At 52.0% G+C, this 23,739-nt stretch overlaps 1 protein-coding gene across 2 annotated transcripts in view; it reads right to left on the reverse strand.

The window, feature by feature from the left end:
* Nucleotides 1-1,680: 1,680 nt before the first annotated feature.
* Nucleotides 1,681-23,739, reverse strand: part of msantd4 (Myb/SANT-like DNA-binding domain containing 4 with coiled-coils) — a 36,996-nt gene continuing 14,937 nt past the window's right edge. The window contains exons 2-4 of one of the 2 annotated variants that reach the window (XM_060826677.1): nt 6,733-7,201; nt 3,643-4,248; nt 1,681-3,182 (exon numbers count right to left, since the gene is read on the reverse strand). In XM_060826677.1, the coding sequence (XP_060682660.1) occupies nt 3,649-4,248; nt 6,733-7,200 (1,068 nt within the window). In that variant the 5' untranslated portion in view covers nt 7,201 and the 3' untranslated portion in view covers nt 1,681-3,182; nt 3,643-3,648. Of the gene's footprint in view, nt 3,183-3,527; nt 4,249-6,732; nt 7,202-23,739 lie in introns of those variants that run through there. The other variant, XM_060826676.1, reaches the window with a different exon arrangement.

Raw genomic sequence — 23,739 nt, forward strand, 5'->3', positions numbered from 1 at the left:
AATAGCCCTTTCCAAACCTACAGACCCACATAATCCAAACAAGTTAAACTGATAAATAATAAAACCAACTGCATTGCCTAGGATTCAAGAATTGGACTGCTCAGGATCACAATGCACTTACATGATTATAAGATAACAATCCATATTCAGCAATCTGAGTAGAATTCATTCTCCAAATTGTCTTTCTTCATCTCCTAGAGATATGAAGTCATATGAAAGTCCACAGACAATGGCTGCACCCAATTCTTCACTAGCACAGTCATTTTCCAACTGAGTGTGTTGGGTGACTGGGGAGTGAATGACTCCAATTCTATACTCAGGTGACTGTTATACATCTGCAAATGTGTTGCTGGTCAAAGCACAGCAGGCCAGGCAGCATCTCAGGAATAGAGAATTCGATGTTTCGAGCATAAGCCCTTCATCAGAATGAAGGGCTTATGCTCGAAACGTCGAATTCTCTATTCCTGAGATGCTGCCTGGCCTGCTGTGCTTTGACCAGCAACACATTTGCAGCTGTGATCTCCAGCATCTGCAGACCTCATTTTTTACTCACTGACTGTTATACATGTACCAGTTTGAATTCTAGCAAATTTCTTTTCTTCTTCAATCTAGAAACACAAAGATCACGAAGTGTCCCAGTTGCCGCCACAGTTGAAGTAAGTTAACCATACACATGGCTTTAACCTGAAACTATTCTGATTTATATGGCTCAGTTCCCCTTATTGCAAATTTCATTAATAACTACCTGATAACGTTGGGTTTAAACAGTTTCTCTGAAAAGTCTACTGTGTATAATGTTAGTAAATATTTATACATTTAAAAAAACTGTTTTAGATCGCCCTAAATATTTTAAATACTATTCCTCCTAATAATTTGTGACTAAAGAAAAGCATTTATCCTTAAAAATAACCATAATATTTTTCTAATTTACTCATTTGGATCAGAAAGTAGAAATGCTTTCGACCATAAAGCTTCCTTTAATTCACATTATTCCTAAAACTATATGTACACAATATCAATATGTTGTAATTGGGTTATTTGTTTCTTTTTCCTACAGTTGGAGGTTGTTACTGGACTAAAACTGCTTATTCCAACATTATCAAAAAAGATTATAGAATTTCAATAATCTAGAGATATATCATGGACAGCACAGTGCTGTGGTTAGCACTGCTGCCTCACAGCGCCAGGGACATGGGTTTCATTCCAGCCTCGGGAATCTGTCTGTATGGAGTTTGCACATTCTCCCAGTGTCTACATGGGTTTCCTCCAGGTGAGCTGGTTTCATCCCACAGTTCAAAGATGTGCTGGTTAGGTGAATTGGCCATGTTAAATTGCCGAGTATTCAGGGATGTGTGGGCTAGGTACATTAGTCAGAGGAAATGTAGAGTAATAGGTGCAAGGGAATGGGTGTGTGGGATACTCTTCGGAGGATCGGTGTGGACTTGTTGGGCCAAATGACCTGTTTCCACACTGTAGGGATTCTATGATTCACCTGTGATGATCTTTAAGGTGTAGACTTTATCTTCACCAAGTATACTTGAAAGTATACATCCTAGCTGAAAACCCTACCCAAGTAGTTACAGAAAAATCAGTAAATTAATTAGTAAATAACCAGTAGCTATTTACTGTACTTAGTCCAGTACTTGAAAATACTAAATCAAAAAATTTCTTCCCATTAAGTTCAAAAGCTGAATAGTGTAGCAGATTGAAATGTATACAGGTGAAATATAACAGAAGGAACTTGTTAATAATCAGCCCTCAATTTACCAAAAGCACAGTGTAATTTTTCAAATAGTACCCACAGATCTTTCACCCAATCTTCTACTTTTATATTGTGCAAATATACTGCATTAAAATTTATGACACACTAACAAAGGAGTACTTGGTTACTGAAGTGAGATCATAGTAGTACTGCAAACTAATATCTAGACACAAATTCTTTTCAGCTAAAAGTTAAATGTAAACAAAATTAACCATCAAAGCTAGAGGTAGAGGTTGTGTATGTTTGTTCTGACATGGGGGTTGTATAAAATACAACATGCTTTCCAATGGAAGGGACTGGAGAGTAGTCAGAGTACAAACTCCAGCCAAATCTTCTCTCCCTGATCCACAGAAACTGAAGCATTTGTAGTTTTTCTGTGGTTTCTCATGTGAAATCAGCAAATTGTAGTCTTTTAAGTATATTGTTCAAATACTCAACAAATTAACTCAATGATTACTCAGACATTTTTCATTAAACAGCTTAAAATTGCTTGTCAATCACAGTTGTAAAAAAAAGTGTAAAAAGGCTATTGTTGGATTTTGCAACACCAGGCATTCAAAATAAAAATGTTCAATCTCAATTGGATTTTCTGTTTCTTTCATTGCTGCTGTTGCACCCTAGTGACAAGAACCAGCTAATACAGTGGGCTATTACAATCCCTTTACATTTCTGTGTTCAAGGCTTGAATGTAATTAGTGCTGATCAGATAGAAATCTTTGTAAAAGTAGTCACTTCTTCAGTAAAAGTGTTATCTGCAAAGTAATAAGTATGATCAAAGTTTTTTTTATATATGTTAACAGTACAGAACCTTATAGGCTACTAGGAGTCATGCAGTCAGTAACTCCTAGGTGAAGTTTCAGGCATCAACTCAAAACCTGGATGCACCAATGGTATAATAAAAGGATTATTGAGAGTTTTAACCTGAAAATTATTATCAAAAAGATTATTGCACAGCTTGTAATTATTAGTGTACAATCAACTTGCAAGGAGCTCTGTGGTGCAGTGCGTAGCACCCTATCTTTGAGCCAAGAGTACAAGTCTCATCCAGGAGTTCATGGCCAAAGAAGGTGCATTCATAACACAGCCAGATTTTAGTATCAACCTGTAAAATCCTTCCAGCATTTACCAATGTGCTGAGTGGGTGAGATTTGTGGCCAAGCACCCGATGGAAAGAAATTTGGAGCTTCCAGGATCACTATTAATGGCTCTGGACTACACTATGCAGGTAAAAGTGCGTAATGCCGCAGTAACTTAAAATCTTTGGCTGGCTGGATGGCTCAAATGACTAATGGACAGTGTGGATCAGATTGGTGCCAACTACACAGTATTTGATCCTCAGTTCCTCTGGAATGGATGCTTCCATGCTCTAACCATGATGGCGCTTGCAGCCTGCGAGTCAGACCTGCTTTTGGGCAGAAAACTAAAAATGGAAAAGAAACCACTTTTAATAGAATTGTTAATGTTAAGCCAATTTCTTTTTACCTCAGCAGAATCTTTGACAGATTAGTTGTTAGAAAATACTGTTCTTACGGCTAAAACAAGTCTTTTCATTAAAAACAAATTCTTGTAACAGTTCAATCTAAATGAACACCATCAAAATTAACATCTTTTATCTTGCACAACAGACTTACTTTAAATAATTTGAATTTCAAAGGGAAAATCTAATATTAGAAGTAAGATGTCTGTATGTCTGCAAAGGCTGACAAAAGTTCAAGATAAAATTTGCAACCAAATCTGAGAAAACTTGGTATTTGCACGGATAAAAAATAGAGGTTGCATTCATACATTGTGGGAAAGTAATAATGTCTGATAAATTTTCAAAGTAAGGACAGCATAGTTTAGATTAGTCTGAGTTCTAAAAATAAGGTATGATTCATTACATGGTATCATTGTTTTTGGCAATCTTTTTGTAACTGCAACCGTTCTCTTTCAAGTTGCAGTCGTTCTTTCTCTATCTGCAGCTTTTCAGACTCAATATTTAAGAACTGCAGTCTTTCCTTCTTCAAATGCAAACGCTCTTTTTCCAATTTCAACTTTTCTGCTTCAATATCCACTGACGTTAAGTTTGTTTTTTCAGTCAATAAGTCAAGTTCCTTCTCTGGTGATAACTTTCGGGCCTGCAAGGTCAATAACTTCAATTTCTCTCTCTTGATGTGCAAGCGTTCTTTCTCCAGCTGTAGGCGCTCTTTCTCCAGCTGCAGGCGCTCATTTTCAATGTCCAAGTAACGCAGCTTTTCTTTTTCAATAAGCAAGCGCTCTTTTTCCACCTGTAGTCTTTCAGATTCAAGGGCTACACGTTGTTTCTCCAACTCTAAACGCTGTTTCTCTACAAAGAAGAGTGCACGTGAACTGCAATTCTTCACTGCAAGTTGATCAGAGCTTGAAGAACATCCTTCTGCCTCTGAATAATTGTCAACTACTTCTAGTGGTCGAACAGTAGGAAATGGGCTTGTGAATGCATTGGGTTCTTCTGCCAGACTTCTAAACTGTTGAAACAAAAAAACAAATATGCTAACAAGTTCCCATGTCATTGCAGAGAGTCAAACATTGCACATTCCAAGACTGGGCTGTGAAAGTGTAAAAGGCATGTTTATCACTGTGAAAATTAAGGAATGAATACTTGTGAGACATTTCCAAAAGGCAGCAAAGCTTTTTCTGATTGATACCTTAAATGCATAGTTTACTTTGTTGCATATCGATTTATAAATTTTTAAGTTCCTAAATAAATCATTGTACTGAATATAGGAAAGCAGCTCTTTACTGTCCATCGCTTCGGTGCAAGCATTTTTACAGCAAAGGTAAGAGAGATATAAATGGACATGTTTACCTTAGTTGCCTCCTTGCTTCTTGAAAAGGTATCTCTGCAATGCAACATTGTGAAACTTGAAAGAGTTCAGAAAAGATTTACAAGGATATTGCCAGAGTTGGAGGGTTTGAGCTAAAGGGAGAGGCTCAACAGGCTGGGGCTATTTTCCCTGGAGATTTGGAGGCTGAGGTGTGACCTTATAGAGGCTTATAAAATCGTGAGAGGCATGGATAGAGTGAATATTTAAAGTCTTTTGCCGGGCAGGAGAGTCCAAAACAAGAGGGCATAGTTTAAAGGTGAGAGGGAAAGATTTAAAAGGGAGCTATGGGGTAACTTATTACACAGAGGATGGTGTATGTATGGAACAAGCTGCCAGAGGAGGTGGTACAGACTGGTACAATTACAACATTTAAAAAGCATCTGGATGGGTCCACAAATAAGAAGGGTTTAGAGGGATATAGGCCAAATGCCCGCCCATTTAGGATATCTGGTTGGCATGGACACATTGAACTGAAGGCTCTGTTGTTGTCCTATACATTTCTATGACTGTAAGTACAGATTCTGTGAATAAAATAATCTGAATCACAACTTTTTATTTCAAATTTTCCCCAACTTGAATAATGGCATAATGCTACCACAAGTTCTATCTGGTTTCCTGAAATAAACAAGCATTGATTTTGACTTCTCTTCATAATAAATAAACAACATTTAGAATTGATTGCAAACTATAAAAATCTCACATTGACATTTGACATTGTTTAAAGCTTTATTGATCGCACATGCTTTGTATTTGGAGAAGAGATCCATATGTCCCCTCTTTGCAGCTAGTTTGCAGTGAAACATTGTAAAGGGCAGACAAATAAAGACAAAGTACCACACACACGGGGTATCTCAAATAAAAACAAAATGTACTTTTGGACACAAAGCATTAACTTTGTTTCTGTTTCCACACATGCTGAATATTTGTTGTAAAGGGCAGGTTGGGTCTTCTCCTTAGCTAATAATCTCAGACTAATAAACTGATATATTAATTGTTCATCCAAAGTTTAGTACAAAGTCCATTTCATACTCACATACATTGGTTGCTATTACCCCAATGTACACAATTAAAAAATGTTATCCTCATAGTGAAAATCTCCCTTGAGCTTATGTCTGTCATTTCCACTAACTCAGCGCTGCTGCCTTAGCTAATTTCTCTAGCTCTAATTTTTTTTTATGCACTGACTCCATGTATTTAGGAACATAGGCCAGTACTAGGCCATTCAGTCCCTCATGTCTAGCCCATTGTTATTAGATCATGTTTGATCTGTGTCACAACTACATTTGGCCCCTTTGTTTCACAATCCTGGATATTATCAACAAAAATCTGGTGCTTTTCAGCCGTCAAAGTTTGAATTGACGCAGACATGCACTTCCTACAGGGAGGGTAAATTCCAGACATCCACTAAATGGCCTAAATCTAGGTTAAGATTGTATTCCTTTTGTTCAGGGTTTTCCAGCAGGGAAATAGTATCTACCATTTTGAATAATTTTATTACTTTAAGTAGCTCATTTAGATTGCCCCTCAATCTCAAAACCTAAACAGAGTAAACACCAAGTTTATGCAACCAGTATTTGGACATATTATAGAACTACCTCCCTAAATCTTCCATCCTTCTTTTATCAAGCTGTTGAAAATCTATTTTGCTGGTTAAAATGTTAGTTAGTCCTCCGAATACCTCCTTCATTGGCTACACACCCATTTGCTCACAACAAATGCAAATATTTATTACAAGTGATTACAATTGTAAAGCTAATGTGAAGATCGCTGACTGGGAGGTTTCCTCTCCACAGGTGATAGATCTTTCTAAAGGCCTGTAGAAAATTCATCAAATGTGCAAGAATGCTAGGAATATATAAGTGAAAGAGGCAACATCAAAGTTTATGACTTGCTGGTCAACACTAACACATTTCCATCCTGCTGGGAAATACAGTGAGCTCAAGACTGAAGTCTGACTTCCATGCTCATTAATCAATGCAATATGAATTACAATCACATCTTTGTATCATTCAACTTACTACAAATGATTCTTCTCAAAAATATTGGAGGGTGCATATTTGCTAGAAAACTAACCATCTTCACTTGCCCTCTTAGATCATTCTCAAAAAGTTAATGAGACCAAACCTCTGTATGTTGCAGTCCCAGTTCTTCCTCCTCCTCTTCCACGTGATCATCACCATCTTCCACTTTGACTACACAAAGAGGTCTACTGGGTTCATCAATCAAGAATGAATCATCAAACTTACAGGATGTTTCACCATTGATGGCATTGTGATTAAAACTGTGTATTGAAGTGGGACTACAGTCAGTCATCATGGCTTCCATCCTATCCAAACATTCCCCTCTTTTCTTCAAGTAGCACTTTAAGTCAGTGTATTTCTTCTTCACCTCATATGCAGTGCGCTGTTCACCACCACTTGCAGCACTGACTTTTTCTGCTATCTCCTTCCAAGCCATCCATTTTAACTCATTGGTTATTGCATCATGCTGTTGGGTATAAATTATATCTCTTCTGTCCTCCACTTCCTTCAACAAGGTTTCAGTTTCTTTCATCGTAAAATTGCTTTTCCTCTTTCTCTTGAACTGTTTCATTCTAAAAAAACATATTTTTAAAAATACATGATTTTATCACAGATATTAATTTTTATTTAAATTGTTAAATCTCCATATATAGGTCAAGGACAGATGTAGAAGGGAAAAAAATCTTATAGACTTGGTAAACAAGTTTTGCAAAATGCTAACCAACTTTTCGGAACCATAGACAGGAGTAAGATTTTTCCAGCTCCCTGCTGCAATCCTGTGTCTTGAGCTATGAAAGCATCAACTTCTCTGGGTGTCATCTCAAACAGAGCCAGGAAGTGGATAAATAGGTCATCTGACCTGAACCTGAGCTTATTTCCAGAACCGAATCTACGTTTTGCATCCCAATTTACTTCTCCAATGCATTTTTATAATAAAGGACAGGAAATTGAAAACGGGCCCAAAGAGAGTCTATCTGATACTCTTGCTGTGTGACTTCTGCACATCACCCCACCATTCACTTCTGTGCATCAACCCCTCCAAAACCATCACCGGCCATGCGCTCACCTGCATTAAGGCCCTCTCCAACTCCCTGATCCTCCAACACATTTTTTTCAAGTATTCCATGAGTTTTCCCCAGCCTATCTTAATGATCCTGCACACATACTCCCCAGAGTTAGCACTGCTTTGTAAGTCTTCCTGTTGATGTTCCACCATTGCAGCAAAGCATTCATTCAGCTATTATCTTCCCCGTGTTTTTGTCTCATGGATAAAAATAAAGATTTTGAAGGCTGTGCTTTTGAAAGCATTAAGCTGCTTGATTATGTTAATACTAAATTTCCAGTCGTATGTTGAGTTCTTTGTCTAAAACCATGGAGTAAAAGTCCACCCTCAAGTACAAGGGTCCTCTTCGCCAACATATCAGGCTTAGGGGTGTCTCATACAAGTTATGGAGAGGGCACACTGCCTGGATTGAGCAGGAAATGGGAAAACTGCCGGGTTTCAGCAGGGAATGGGGACATTGCTGGAATTCAGCAGGAAGAGGGCATACTGCCGGGATTCAACAGGCATTGGGAATACTAACAGGACTCAGTAGGGAGAGGGCATACAGCCTGAATTCAGCAGGGAGAGTGAACACTGCCCATAAGTTAACAGGGAATGGGCACACTGCCTGGAAATCAGCAAAGAATGGGCACACTATCCAGGATTCAGCAGGAAGAAGGAACATTGATGGGATTCAGCAGGAAGAGGGTACATTACCCGGGATTCAGCAGGGAGAGGGCACAATCCCTGGGAAAAAGTAGGGAGAGGGCACACTTCTGGAATTCAGCAGCAGAAAGAGGGTACACTGCCCGGGATTCAGCAGGAAAAGGGCGCATGGCCGCAATTCAGCGGGGAGAGGGCACATTGATAGGATTCAGCAGGAAGAGGGCACACTGCCCGGAATTTGATAGGAAGAGGGCACACTGCCCAGAATTCAGCAGGGAGAAGGCACACTGCCCAGGATTTGGCAGGAAGAGGGCACACTGCCCAGGATTCAGCAGGGAGAGAGCACACTGCCCGGGATTTGGCAGGAAGAGGGCACACTGCACAGGATTCAGTAGGGAGAGGACATGCGGTCCGGGATTCGTCAGGCAGTGGGCAAGCGGTCTGGGATTCAGCAGGAAGTGGGCACACTGCCCGGGATTCGGCAGGAAGAGGGCACACTGCTCTGATTCGGCAGAGAGAGGGCATATTGCCCGGGATTCAGCAGGGAACAGACACACTGTCCGGGAATAGGCAGGAAGAGGCAACATTGCTGGGATTCAGCAGAGAGAGGGGAAACTTCCCAGGATTCAGCAGGAAGATAGCACTCTGCCAGGGATTCAACCGGGAGAGTACACATTGCCTGGGATATGTCTGGGAATGGGCACACTGCGAAGGATTCAGCAGGGAGAGTGCACACTGCCCGGGATTCGTCTGGGAATGGGCCCGCAGCCTGATATACAGTAGGGAGAGGGCACACTGCCCGAGATACAACAGGAAGACAGCACATTATTCCCTGGGATACAGCAGGGAGAGGACACACTGCCCGCGATTGAGCAGGGAGATAGCACACTGCCCGAAATTCGTCCGGAAAAGGGCATACACCCGGGTTTCGGCAGGCAGAACGAACACTGCCCGGGTTTCAGCAGGAAGGAGGCACACTGCCCGGGATTCAGCAGGGAGGGGGCGCACTGCCCGGGATTCAGCAGGAAGGAGGCACACTGCCCGGGATTCAGCAGGGAGGGGGCACACTGTCCAGCATTCAGCAGGGAGAGGGCACAGTGCCCGGGATTTGTTCAGGAAATGGCACGCTGCCCGGGATTCAGCTGGGCGGGTGCACATTGCCCGGGAATCAACATGAAGTGGGAACACTGCCCGGGATTCAGCAGGAAGAGGGCACATTGCTGGGATTCAGCAGGGAATAGGCACGCTGCCCGGGATTGGGCAGGAAGAGGGTACACTGTCAGGGATTCAAAAGTGAGAGGGCACATTTGCCGGGATTCTGCAGAGAGTGGGCACACTTGCCGGGATTCTGCAAGAAGAGGGCACACTGCCCTGGATTCAGCAGGGAGAGGGCACACTGCCCGGGATTCAGCAGGGAGTTGGCACACTGCCCGGGATTCAGGAAGAGGGCACATTCCCCGGGATTCACCAGGAAGAGGGCACAATGCCTGGGATTCAGCAGGGAGAGGGCACACTGCCCGGGATTCAGCAGGGAGAGGGCACACTGCCCGGGATTCATCCGGGAATGGGCACAATGCCTGGGATTCAGCAGGGAGAGGGCACATTTCCCAGAATTCAGCAGGAAAGGGGTACACTACCCAGGATTCAGCAGGGAGTTGGCACACTGCCCGGGATTCAGCAGGAGGGCACACTGCCCAGTATTCAGCAGGGAGGGGGCACACTGCCCAGCATTCAGCAGGGAGGGGGGCACACTGCCCAGCATTCAGCAGGATGGGGGCACACTGCCCGGGATTTGTCCAGGAAATGGCACGCTGCCCGGGAATCAGCAGGGAAAGGGCACACTCCCCGGGATTCACCAGGAAGAGGGCACATTGCCCAGGATTCTTCCGGGAATGGGCACAATGCCCGGGATTCAGCAGGGAGAGGGCACACTGCCTGGGATTCATCCAGGAAATGGCACGCTGCCCGGGATTCAGCAGGAAGGGGGAACATTGCCTGGGAATCAACGTGAAGTGGGCACTGCCCGGGATTCAGCTGAAGAGGTCACACTGCCAGAATTCAGCAGGAAGAGGGCACATTGCTGGGATTCAGCAGGGAGGTGGCACACTTCCCGGGATTCAGGAAGAGGGCACACTCCCCGGCATTCACCAGGAAGAGGGCACACTGCCCAAGATTCGTCCGGGAATGGGCACAATGCCTGGGATTCATCCAGGAATGGACACAATGCCTGGGATACAGCAGGGAGAAGACACACTGCCCAGGACTCAGCAGGGAGAGGGCACACTGACCGGGATTCGCCCGGGAATGGGCACAATGCCCGGGATTTAGCGGGGGGGGGGGGGGCACACTGCCTGGGATTGAGCAGGGAGAGGGCACACTGCCCAGGATTCAGCAGGGTGAGGGCACAGTGCCTGAGATTCATCCGGGAATGGGCACGCTGCCCGGAATTCGGCAGGAAGAGGGTACACTGCCAGAGATTCAAAAGTGAGAGGGCACATTTCTCAGGATTCAGCAGGGAGTTGGCACACTACCCGGAATTCACCAGGAAGAGGACACACTGCCCGGGATACACTGCCCTTTATTTGTCCAGGAATTGGCACGCTGCCCAGGATTTGGCAGGGAGAGGATACATTTCGCAGGATTCAGTAGGAAGGGTGCACATTACCAGGACTCAGCAGGGAGAGGGCACACTGCCCAGCATCCAGCAGGGAGGGGGCACACTGCCCGGGATTCTTCCAGGAGATGGCACTCTTCCCCGGAATCAGCAAGGCGGGGGCACATTGCCCAGGATTCAGCAGGAAGGGGGCACATTGCCTGGGAATCAACGTGAAGTGGGCACTGCCCGGGTTTCGGCAGGAAGAGGGCACACTGCCAGAATTCAGCAGCAAGAGGGCACATGACTGGGATTCAGCAGGGAGTTGGCACACTACCCGGGATTCACCAGGAAGAGGGCACACTTCCTAGGATTCGTCCGGGAATGGGCACAATGCCCAGGATTCATCCGGGAATGGGCACCATGCCCAGGATTCAGCAGGGAGAGGGCACACTGCCTGAGATTCATCCGGGAATGGGCACGCTGCCCAGGATCTGGCAGGAAGAGGGTACACTGCCAGAGATTCAAAAGTGAGAGGGCACATTTCTTGGGATTCAGCAGGGAGAGGGCACACTGCCCAGGATTCAGCAGGGAGAGGGCACACTTGCCGGGATTCTGCAGGGAGCAGGCACATTTGCCGGGATTCTGCAAGAAGAGGGCACACTGCCCGGGATTCAGCAGGGAGAGGGCACACTGCCCGGGATTCGTCCAGGAATAGTCACACCGCCCGGAATTCATCCAGGAAATGGAACGCTGCCCGGGATTCAGCAGGGCAGGGGGCACACCACCCACCATTCAGCATGGAGCAGGCACACTGCCCGGGATTCGTCCGGGAATGGGCATGCTGCCCGGGATTTGGCAGGGAGAGGGTACACTGCTGGATATTCAGCAGCGAGAGGGCACATTTCCCAGGATTAAGCAAGAAGGGGCACACTAGCCGGAATCCAGCAGGGAGGGGGCACACTGCCCGGGATTCAGCAGGGAGTTGGCACACAGCCTGGGATCCAGGAAGAGGGCACATTCCCCGGGATTCACCAGGAAGAGGGCACACTGCCCGGGATTCAGCAGGGAGAGGGCACACTGCCCGGGATTCAGCAGGGAGAGGGCACACTGTCCGGGATTCATCCGGGAATGGGCACAATGCCTGGGATTCAGCAGGGAGAGGGCACATTTCCCAGGATTCAGCAGGAAGGGGGCACACTACCCAGGATTCAGCAGGGAGCTGGCACACTGCCCAGCATTCAGCAGGGAGGGGGCACACTGCCCAGCATTCTGCAGGATGAGGGCACACTGCTCAGCATTCAGCAGGGAGGGGGCACACTGCCCAGCATTCAGCAGGATGAGTGCACACTGCTCAGCATTCAGCAGGGAGGGGGCACACTGCCCGGGATTCGTCCAGGAAATGGCACGCTGCCCGGGATTCAGCAGAAAGGGGGCACAGTGCCTGAGATTCATCCGGGAATGGGCACAATGCCCAGGATTCATCCGGGAATGGGATTAATGCCTGGGATTCAGCAGGGAGAGGGCACACTACCCAGGATTCAGCAGGGAGTTGGCACACTACCCGGAATTCAGCAGGAAGGGGGCACACTGCCCAGGATTCGTCCGGGAATGGGCATACTGCCCAGGATTTGGCAGGGAGAGGGTACACTGCTAGAGATTCAGCAGCGAGAGGGCACATTTCCCAGGATTCAGCAGGAAAGGGGCACACTACCCGGGATTCATCCAGGAAATGGCACGCTGCCCGGGATTCAGCAGCAAGAGGACACATTGCTGGGATTCAGCAGGGAGTTGGCACACTCCCGGGGATTCACCAGGAAGAGGACACAATATTCCGGGATACACTGCCCTTTATTTGTCCAGGAATTGGCACGCTGCCCAGGATTTGGCATGGAGAGGATACATTTCGCAGGATTCAGCAGGAAGGGGGCACATTACCAGGATTCAGCAGGGAGAGGGCACACTGCCCGGGATTCGTCCAGGAAATGGCATGCTTCCCCGGATTCAGCAAGGCGGGGGCACACTGCCCAGGATTCAGCAGGAAGGGGGCACATTGCCTGGGAATCAACGTGAAGTGGGCACTGCCCGGGATTCAGCAGGGAGTTGGCACACTACCCGGGATTCACCAGGAAGAGGGCACACTTCCTAGGATTCGTCTGGGAATGCGCACAATGCCCGGGATTCATCCAGGAAAGGGCACAATGCCCAGGATTCAGCAGGGAGAGGGCACACTGCCTGAGATTCATCCGGGAATGGGCACGCTGCCCGGGATCTGGCAGGAAGAGGGTACACTGCCAGAGATTCAAAAGTGAGAGGGCACATTTCTCGGGATTCTGCAAGAAGAGGGCACACTGCCCGGGATTCAGCAGGGAGAGGGCACACTGCCCGGGATTCAGGAAGAGGGCACAATTCCCCGGGATTCACCAGGAAGAGGGCTCACTGCCCGAGATTCAGCAGGGAGAGGACACACTGCCCGGGATTAGCAGGGAGAGGGCACATTGTCCGGGATTCAGCAGGGAGAGGGCACATTGTCCGGGATTCAGCAGGGAGAGGGCACACTGCCTGGGATTCATCCAGGAATGGGTACTATGCCTGGGATTCATCCAGGAATGGGCACAGTGCTTGGGATTCAGCAGGGAGAGGGCACACTGCCCGGGATTCAGCAGGGAGAGGGCACAGTGCCTGAGATTCGTCTGGGAATTGACACAATGCCCGGGATTCATCCGGGAATGGGCACAATGCCTGGGATTCAGCAGGGAGAGGGCACACTGCCCGGGATTCAGCAGGAAGAGGGCACACTGCCCGGGATTCAGCAGGGCGGGGTGGCACACTGCCCAGGATTCAGCAGGAAGGGGGCACACTACCCGGGATTCAGCAGGAAGGGGGCACACTACCCGGGATTCAGCAGGGAGGGGGCACACTGTCCAGCATTCAGCAGGGAGGGGGCACACTGCCCGGGATTCAGCAGGAGGAGGGGACACTGCTCAGCATTCAGCAGGGAGGGGGCACACTGCCCAGGATTCATCCAGGAATGGGCACAATGCCCGGGATTCATCCGGGAATGGGCACAATGTCTGGGATTCAGCAGGGAGAGGGCACACTGCCCGGGATTCAGCAGGAAGAGGGCACACTCCCCGGGATTCAGCAGGGCGGGGTGGCACACTGCCCAGGATTCAGCAGGAAGGGGGCACATTGCCTGGGAGTCAACGTGAAGTGGGCACTGCCCGTGATTCAGCAGGAAGAGGGCAACATTGCCAGAATTCAGCAGCAAGAGGGCACATTGCTGGGATTCAGCAGGGAGAAGGCACAGTGCCTGAGATTCATCCGGGAATGGGCACAATGCCCGGGATTCATCCGGGAATGGGCTCAATGCCTGGGATTCAGTAGGGAGAGGGCACATTTCCCAGGATTCAGCAGGAAGGGGGCACACTACCCAGGATTCAGCAGGGAGTTGGCACACTGCCCGGGATTCAGCAGGAGGGCACACTGCCCAGCATTCAGCAGGGAGGGGGCACACTGCCCGGGATTCGTCCAGGAAATGGCACGCTGCCTGGGATTCAGCTGGAAGGGGGCACATTGCCTGGGAATCAACGTGAAGTGGGCACTGCCCAGGATTCAGCAGGAAGAGGGCACATTGCTGGGATTCAGCAGGGAGTTGGCACACTCCCCAGGATTCAGGAAGAGGGCACACTCCCCGGTATTCACCAGAAAGAGGGCACACTGCCTAGTATTCGTCCGGGAATGGGCACAATGCCCAGGATTCATCCGGGAATGGGCACAATGCCCGGGATTCAGCAGGGAGAGGGCACACTGCCCGGGATTCATCCAGGAATGGGCACAATGCCCAGGATTCATCCGGGAATGGACACAATGTCTGGGATTCAGCAGGGAGAGGGCACACTGCCCGGGATTCAGCAGGAAGAGGGCACACTCCCTGGGATTCACCAGGAAGAGGGCACATTGCCCAGGATTCGTCCGGGAATGGGCACAATGCCCGGGATTCAGCAGGAATGGGGCACATTGCCTGGGAATCAACGTGAAGTGGGCACTGCCCGGGATTCAGCAGGAAGAGGGCACACTGCCAGAATTCATCATCAAGTGGGCACAATGCCCGGGATTCAGCAGGAATGGGGCACATTGCCTGGGAATCAACGTGAAGTGGGCACTGCCCGGGATTCAGCAGGAAGAGGGCACACTGCCAGAATTCATCATCAAGCGGGCACATTGCTGGGATTCAGCAGGGAGATGGCACACTTCCAGGGATTCAGGAAGAGGGCACACTCCCCGGGATTCACCAGGAAGAGGGCACACTGCCCAAGATTCATCCGGGAAAGGGCACAATGCCCGGGATTCATCCAGGAATGGGCACAATGCCCGGGATACAGCAGGGAGAAGGCACACTGCCCAGAACTCAGCAGGGAGAGGGCACACTGACCGGGATTCGTCCGGGAATGGGCACAATGCCCGGGATTCAGCGGGGGGGGGGGAGGGGGGCACACTGCCTGGGTTTCAGCAGGGAGAGGGCACACTGCCCGGGATTCGTCCAGGAATTGGCACGCTTCCCGGGATTCAGCAGGGCGGGGGCACACTGCCCAGGATTCAGCAGGAAGGAGGCGCATTGCCTGGGAATCAACGTGAAGTGGGCACTGCCCGGGATTCAGCTGGAAGAGGGCACACTGCCAGAATTCAGCAGCAAGAGGGCACAATGCCTGGGATTCAGCAGGGAGTTGGCACACTCCCCGGGAATCAGGAAGAGGGCACACTGCCCGGGATTCGTCCAGGAATTGGCACGCTTCCCGGGATTCAGCAGGGCGGGGGCACACTGCCCAGGATTCAGCAGGAAGGAGGCGCATTGCCTGGGAATCAACGTGAAGTGGGCACTGCCCGGGATTCAGCTGGAAGAGGGCACACTGCCAGAATTCAGCAGCAAGAGGGCACAATGCCTGGGATTCAGCAGGGAGTTGGCACACTCCCCGGGAATCAGGAAGAGGGCACACTCCCTGGGATTCAGGAAGAGGGCACACTGCCCAGGATTCGTCCAGGAATGGGCACAATGCCCGGGATTCAGCAGGGAGAGGGCACACTGCCCGGGGTTCAGCGGTGGGGGGTGGGGGGCCGGGGCACACTGCCCAACCTTCAGCAGGGACAGGGCACACTGCCCAGGATTCATCCGGGAATGGGCACGCTACTCGGGACTTGGCAGGAAGAAGATACACTGCCAGAGATTCAAAAGTGAGAGGGCACATTTCACGGGATTCATCAGGGAGAGGGCACACTGCCCAGAATTCAGCAGGGAGAGGGCACACTTGCCAGGATTCTGCAAGAAGGGGGCACACTGCCCGGAGTTCAGCAGGGAGTGGGCACACTGCCCGGAATTCGTCCGGAATGGGCACACTGCCCGGAATTCGTCCATGAAATGGAACGCTGCCCAGGATTCAGCAGGGCGGGGCAGACACTGCCCAGGATTCAGCAGTAAGGAGGCGCACTGCCCAGGATTCAGCAGGAAGGGGGCACATTCCCCGGCATTCAGCAGGGAGAGGGCACAGTGCCTGAGATTCATCCGGGAATTGGCACGCTGCCCGGGATTTGGCAGGGAGACGGTACACTGCTGGAGATTCAGCAGCAAGAGGGCACATTTCCCAGGATTCAGCAGGAAGATGGCACACTTCCCGGAAATAAGCAGGGAGAGGTCACATTGCCCGGGATTCAGCAGGGAGTTGGCACACTGCCCGGGATTCAGGAAGAGGGCACACTTCCCAGGATTCAGCAGGAAGAGTGCACACTGCCCGGGATTCAGCAGGGAGTTGGCACACTGCCCGGGATTCAGAAGGAAGAGGGCACATTGCTGGGATTCAGCAGGAAGGGGGCAGACTGCTGGGATTCAGCAGGAAGGGGGCACACTACCCAGGATTCAGAAGGAAGAGGGCACACTGCTGGAATTCAGCAGGAAGGGGGCACACTGCTGGGATTCAGCAGGAAGGGGGCACACTGCTGGGATTCAGCAGGAAGGGGGCACACTGCCTAGGATTCAGCAGGAAGGGGGCACACTGCCCAGGATTCGGCAGGCAGAAGGAACACCTCCCGGAATTCAGCAGGAAGAGGGCACACTGCCCAGGATTCAGCAGGCAAAGGAACACTGCCCGGGATTCAGCAGGAAGGGGACACACTGCTGGGATTCAGCACGAAGAGGGCACACTGCACGGGATTCAGCAGGGAGAGGGCATACTGCCCGGGATTCAGCAGGGTACAGACACTCTGCCCAGGATTCAGCAGGGAGAGGACATATTGCCAGCATTCAGCACGGAGAGGGCATACTGCCCGGGATATGTCCAGGAATGGGAACACTGCACGGGATTTGGCATGGAGAGGGTTCACTGCCAGAGATTCAGCAGCGAGAGGGTACACTGCCCGGGATTCTGTAGGGAGAGGACACACTGTTTGGGATTCAGCAGGAGGAGGGCACACTGCCCGGGACTCAGCAGGAAGAGGGTACACTGCTGGGGATTCAGTAGGAAGTGGGTACACTGCCTGGGATTCGTCCGGGAATGGGCACACTGCCCGGGATTTGGCAGCGAGAGGGTACACTGCCCGGCATTCAGCTAGAAAAGGGCACACTGCCCAGAGCTCAGCAGCGAGAGGGCACACTGCCCAGGATTCAGCAAGAAGGGGGCACACTGCCCAGGATTCAGCAGGAAGGGGGTACACGGCCCAGGATTCAGCAGGAAGGGGGTACACGGCCCAGGATTCATCAGGGAGACGGCACACTGCTGGGATTCAGCAGGGAGAGGGCACACTGGATGGGATTTGGCAGGAAGAGGGCACACTGCCCAGGATTCGGCAGGAAGAGGGCACACTGCCCGGGATTCGGCAGGCAGAAGGAAAACTGCCTGGGATTCAGCAGGAAGGGGGCACACTGCCCAGGATTCGGCAGGCAGAAAGAACACTGCCCGGGATTCAGCAGGGAGCGGGCACACTGCCCGGGATTCAGCAGGAAGGGGGCACACTGCCCGGGATTCAGCAGGAAGGGGGTACAATGCCCGGGATTCAGCGGGAAAAGGGCACATTGCTGGAATTTGGCAGGGAGAGGGCACATTGCCTGGGATTTGGCAGGATGAGGGCACACTGCCTGGGATTCAGCAGGAAGAGGGCATATTGCCAGCATTCAGGAGGGAGAGGGCACACTGTCCAGGATACGTCCGGGAATGGGCACACTGCCCGGGATTTGGCAGGGAGAAGGTACACTGCCGGAGATTCAGCAGCAAGAGGGTCCACTGCCTGGGATTCAGCAGGAAGAGGGCACACCGCCCAGGATTCAGAATGAAGAGGGTACATTCGCTGGGATTCAGCAGGGAAAGGGCACATAGCACGGAAATCAGCAGCGAGAGGGCACACTGCCCGGGATTCTACAGGAAGTGTACACTGCCCAGGATTCAGCAGGGAGCGGGCACATTGCTGGAATTCAGCAGGAAGAGGGCACACTGCCCGGGATTCAGACGGAAGGGGGCACATTGCCCGGGATTCAGAATGAAGAGGGTACATTCGCTGGGATACAGAAGGGAGAGGGCACACATCCCAGAAATCAGCAGGGAGAGGGCACATTGCTGGGATTCAGCAGGGAAGAGGGCACAACGGATGGGATTCGGCCGGAAGAGGGCACACAGCATGGGATTCAGCAGGGAGAGGGCACATTGCCCGAGATTCAACAGGGAGAGGGCACACTGCCCAGGATTCAACAGGGAGAGGGCACATTGCTGGGATTCAGCAGGAAGAGGGAACACTGCCTAGGATTCAGCAGGGAGAGGGCACATTGCTGGGTTTCAGCAGGAAGGGGGCACACTGCCCGGGACTCAGCAGGAAAGGGGGCACACCAGATGGGATTCAGCAGGGAGAGGGTGCATTCGCTGGGATTCAGCAGGGAGAGGGCACACGGCACGGAAATCAGCATGGAGACGGCACACTGCCCAGGATTCAGCAGGAAGGGGCACACTGCACGGGACTCAGCAGGAATAAGGCACACTGCCCAGGATTCGCCAGACAGAAGGAACGCTGCCCGGGATTCAGCAGGAAGAGGGTACACTGCATGGGATTCAGCAGGGAGAGGGCACACCGCCCGGGATTCATTCGGAAATGGGCACATTGCCCGGGATTCAGCAGGAATAGGGCACACTGCCTGGGATTCAGCAGGAAGTGTACACTGCCCAGGATTCAGTGGGGAGCAGGCACATCGCTGGGATTCAACAGGAAGGGGGCACACTGCCCGGGACTCAGCAGGAAAGGGGCACACCGGATGGGATTCGGCCGGAAGAGGGCACACTGCATGGAATTCAGCAGGGAGAGGGCACACTGCACGGGATTCGGCAGTGGGAGGGGACAATGCCCAGGATTCGGGAGTGGGAGGGCACACTGCCCAAGATACAGCAGGAAGAGGGCACATTGACCAGGATTCAGGAGTGGAAGGGCACACTGCCTGGGATTCGGCAAGGCGAGACCACACTGCCCAGGATTCGACAGAAAGAGGGCACACTGCCCGGGATTCGTCCAGGAATAGTCACACCGCCCGGAATTCATCCAGGAAATGGAACGCTGCCCGGGATTCAGCAGGGCGGGGGGCACACCACCCACCATTCAGCATGGAGCAGGCACACTGCCCGGGATTCGTCCGGGAATGGGCATGCTGCCCGGGATTTGGCAGGGAGAGGGTACACTGCTGGATATTCAGCAGCGAGAGGGCACATTTCCCAGGATTAAGCAAGAAGGGGCACACTAGCCGGAATCCAGCAGGGAGGGGGCACACTGCCTGGGATTCAGCAGGGAGTTGGCACACAGCCTGGGATCCAGGAAGAGGGCACATTCCCCGGGATTCACCAGGAAGAGGGCACACTGCCCGGGATTCAGCAGGGAGAGGGCACACTGTCCGGGATTCAGCAGGGAGAGGGCACACTGTCCGGGATTCATCTGGGAATGGGCACAATGCCTGGGATTCAGCATGGAGAGGGCACATTTCCCAGGATTCAGCAGGAAGGGGGCACACTACCCAGGATTCAGCAGGGAGCTGGCACACTGCCCAGCATTCAGCAGGGAGGGGGCACACTGCCCAGCATTCTGCAGGATGAGGGCACACTGCTCAGCATTCAGCAGGGAGGGGGCACACTGCCCAGCATTCAGCAGGATGAGTGCACACTGCTCAGCATTCAGCAGGGAGGGGGCACACTGCCCGGGATTCGTCCAGGAAATGGCACGCTGCCCGGGATTCAGCAGAAAGGGGGCACAGTGCCTGAGATTCATCCGGGAATGGGCACAATGCCCAGGATTCATCCGGGAATGGGATTAATGCCTGGGATTCAGCAGGGAGAGGGCACACTACCCAGGATTCAGCAGGGAGTTGGCACACTACCCGGAATTCAGCAGGAAGGGGGCACACTGCCCAGGATTCGTCCGGGAATGGGCATACTGCCCGGGATTTGGCAGGGAGAGGGTACACTGCTAGAGATTCAGCAGCGAGAGGGCACATTTCCCAGGATTCAGCAGGAAAGGGGCACACTACCCGGGATTCATCCAGGAAATGGCACGCTGCCCGGGATTCAGCAGCAAGAGGACACATTGCTGGGATTCAGCAGGGAGTTGGCACACTCCCGGGGATTCACCAGGAAGAGGACACAATATTCCGGGATACACTGCCCTTTATTTGTCCAGGAATTGGCACGCTGCCCAGGATTTGGCATGGAGAGGATACATTTCGCAGGATTCAGCAGGAAGGGGGCACATTACCAGGATTCAGCAGGGAGAGGGCACACTGCCCAGGATTCGTCCAGGAAATGGCATGCTTCCCCGGATTCAGCAAGGCGGGGGCACACTGCCCAGGATTCAGCAGGAAGGGGGCACACTTCCTAGGATTCGTCTGGGAATGCGCACAATGCCCGGGATTCATCCAGGAAAGGGCACAATGCCCAGGATTCAGCAGGGAGAGGGCACACTGCCTGAGATTCATCCGGGAATGGGCACGCTGCCCGGGATCTGGCAGGAAGAGGGTACACTGCCAGAGATTCAAAAGTGAGAGGGCACATTTCTCGGGATTCAGCGGGGAGAGGGGACACTGCCCAGGATTCAGCAGGGAGAGGGCACACTTGCCGGGATTCTGCAGGGAGCAGGCACATTTGCCGGGATTCTGCAAGAAGAGGGCACACTGCCCGGGATTCAGCAGGGAGAGGGCACACTGCCCGGGATTCAGGAAGAGGGCACAATTCCCCGGGATTCACCAGGAAGAGGGCTCACTGCCCGAGATTCAGCAGGGAGAGGACACACTGCCCGGGATTAGCAGGGAGAGGGCACATTGTCCGGGATTCAGCAGGGCGAGGGCACATTGTCCGGGATTCAGCAGGGAGGGGGCACACTGCCTGGGATTCATCCAGGAATGGGTACTATGCCTGGGATTCATCCAGGAATGGGCACAGTGCTTGGGATTCAGCAGGGAGAGGGCACACTGCCCGGGATTCAGCAGGGAGAGGGCACAGTGCCTGAGATTCGTCTGGGAATTGACACAATGCCCGGGATTCATCCGGGAATGGGCACAATGCCTGGGATTCAGCAGGGAGAGGGCACACTGCCCGGGATTCAGCAGGGAGAGGGCACACTGCCCGGGATTCAGCAGGGCGGGGTGGCACACTGCCCAGGATTCAGCAGGAAGGGGGCACACTACCCGGGATTCAGCAGGGAGTTGGCACACTGCCCAGCATTCAGCAGGGAGGGGGCACACTGTCCAGCATTCAGCAGGGAGGGGGCACACTGCCCGGGATTCAGCAGGAGGAGGGGACACTGCTCAGCATTCAGCAGGGAGGGGGCACACTGCCCAGGATTCATCCAGGAATGGGCACAATGCCCGGGATTCATCCGGGAATGGGCACAATGTCTGGGATTCAGCAGGGAGAGGGCACACTGCCCGGGATTCAGCAGGAAGAGGGCACACTGCCCGGGATTCAGCAGGGCGGGGTGGCACACTGCCCAGGATTCAGCAGGAAGGGGGCACATTGCCTGGGAGTCAACGTGAAGTGGGCACTGCCCGTGATTCAGCAGGAAGAGGGCAACATTGCCAGAATTCAGCAGCAAGAGGGCACATTGCTGGGATTCAGCAGGGAGAAGGCACAGTGCCTGAGATTCATCCGGGAATGGGCACAATGCCCGGGATTCATCCGGGAATGGGCTCAATGCCTGGGATTCAGTAGGGAGAGGGCACATTTCCCAGGATTCAGCAGGAAGGGGGCACACTACCCAGGATTCAGCAGGGAGTTGGCACACTGCCCAGGATTCAGCAGGAGGGCACACTGCCCAGCATTCAGCAAGGAGGGGGCACACTGCCCAGCATTCAGCAGGAGGAGGGCACACTGCTCAGCATTCAGCAAGGAGGGGGCACACTGCCCGGGATTCGTCCAGGAAATGGCACGCTGCCTGGGATTCAGCTGGAAGGGGGCACATTGCCTGGGAATCAACGTGAAGTGGGCACTGCCCAGGATTCAGCAGGAAGAGGGCACATTGCTGGGATTCAGCAGGGAGTTGGCACACTCCCCAGGATTCAGGAAGAGGGCACACTCCCCGGTATTCACCAGAAAGAGGGCACACTGCCTAGTATTCGTCCGGGAATGGGCACAATGCCCAGGATTCATCCGGGAATGGGCACAATGCCCGGGATTCAGCAGGGAGAGGGCACACTGCCCAAGATTCAGCAGGGAGAGGGCACACTGCCCGGGATTCATCCAGGAATGGGCACAATGCCCAGGATTCATCCGGGAATGGACACAATGTCTGGGATTCAGCAGGGAGAGGGCACACTGCCCGGGATTCAGCAGGAAGAGGGCACACTCCCTGGGATTCACCAGGAAGAGGGCACATTGCCCAGGATTCGTCCGGGAATGGGCACAATGCCCGGGATTCAGCAGGAATGGGGCACATTGCCTGGGAATCAACGTGAAGTGGGCACTGCCCGGGATTCAGCAGGAAGAGGGCACACTGCCAGAATTCATCATCAAGCGGGCACATTGCTGGGATTCAGCAGGGAGATGGCACACTTCCAGGGATTCAGGAAGAGGGCACACTCCCCGGGATTCACCAGGAAGAGGGCACACTGCCCAAGATTCATCCGGGAAAGGGCACAATGCCCGGGATTCATCCAGGAATGGGCACAATGCCCGGGATACAGCAGGGAGAAGGCACACTGCCCAGAACTCAGCAGGGAGAGGGCACACTGACCGGGATTCGTCCGGGAATGGGCACAATGCCCGGGATTCAGCAGGGCGGGGGCACACTGCCCAGGATTCAGCAGGAAGGAGGCGCATTGCCTGGGAATCAACGTGAAGTGGGCACTGCCCGGGATTCAGCTGGAAGAGGGCACACTGCCAGAATTCAGCAGCAAGAGGGCACAATGCCTGGGATTCAGCAGGGAGTTGGCACACTCCCCGGGAATCAGGAAGAGGGCACACTCCCTGGGATTCAGGAAGAGGGCACACTGCCCAGGATTCGTCCAGGAATGGGCACAATGCCCGGGATTCAGCAGGGAGAGGGCACACTGCCCGGGGTTCAGCGGTGGGGGGGGGGCACACTGCCCAACCTTCAGCAGGGACAGGGCACACTGCCCAGGATTCATCCGGGAATGGGCACGCTACTCGGGACTTGGCAGGAAGAAGATACACTGCCAGAGATTCAAAAGTGAGAGGGCACATTTCACGGGATTCATCAGGGAGAGGGGACACTGCCCAGAATTCAGCAGGGAGAGGGCACACTTGCCAGGATTCTGCAAGAAGGGGGCACACTGCCCGGAG

Source organism: Hemiscyllium ocellatum, chromosome 6, assembly GCF_020745735.1.
Source record: "Hemiscyllium ocellatum isolate sHemOce1 chromosome 6, sHemOce1.pat.X.cur, whole genome shotgun sequence".
Lineage (NCBI taxonomy): Eukaryota > Metazoa > Chordata > Chondrichthyes > Orectolobiformes > Hemiscylliidae > Hemiscyllium > Hemiscyllium ocellatum.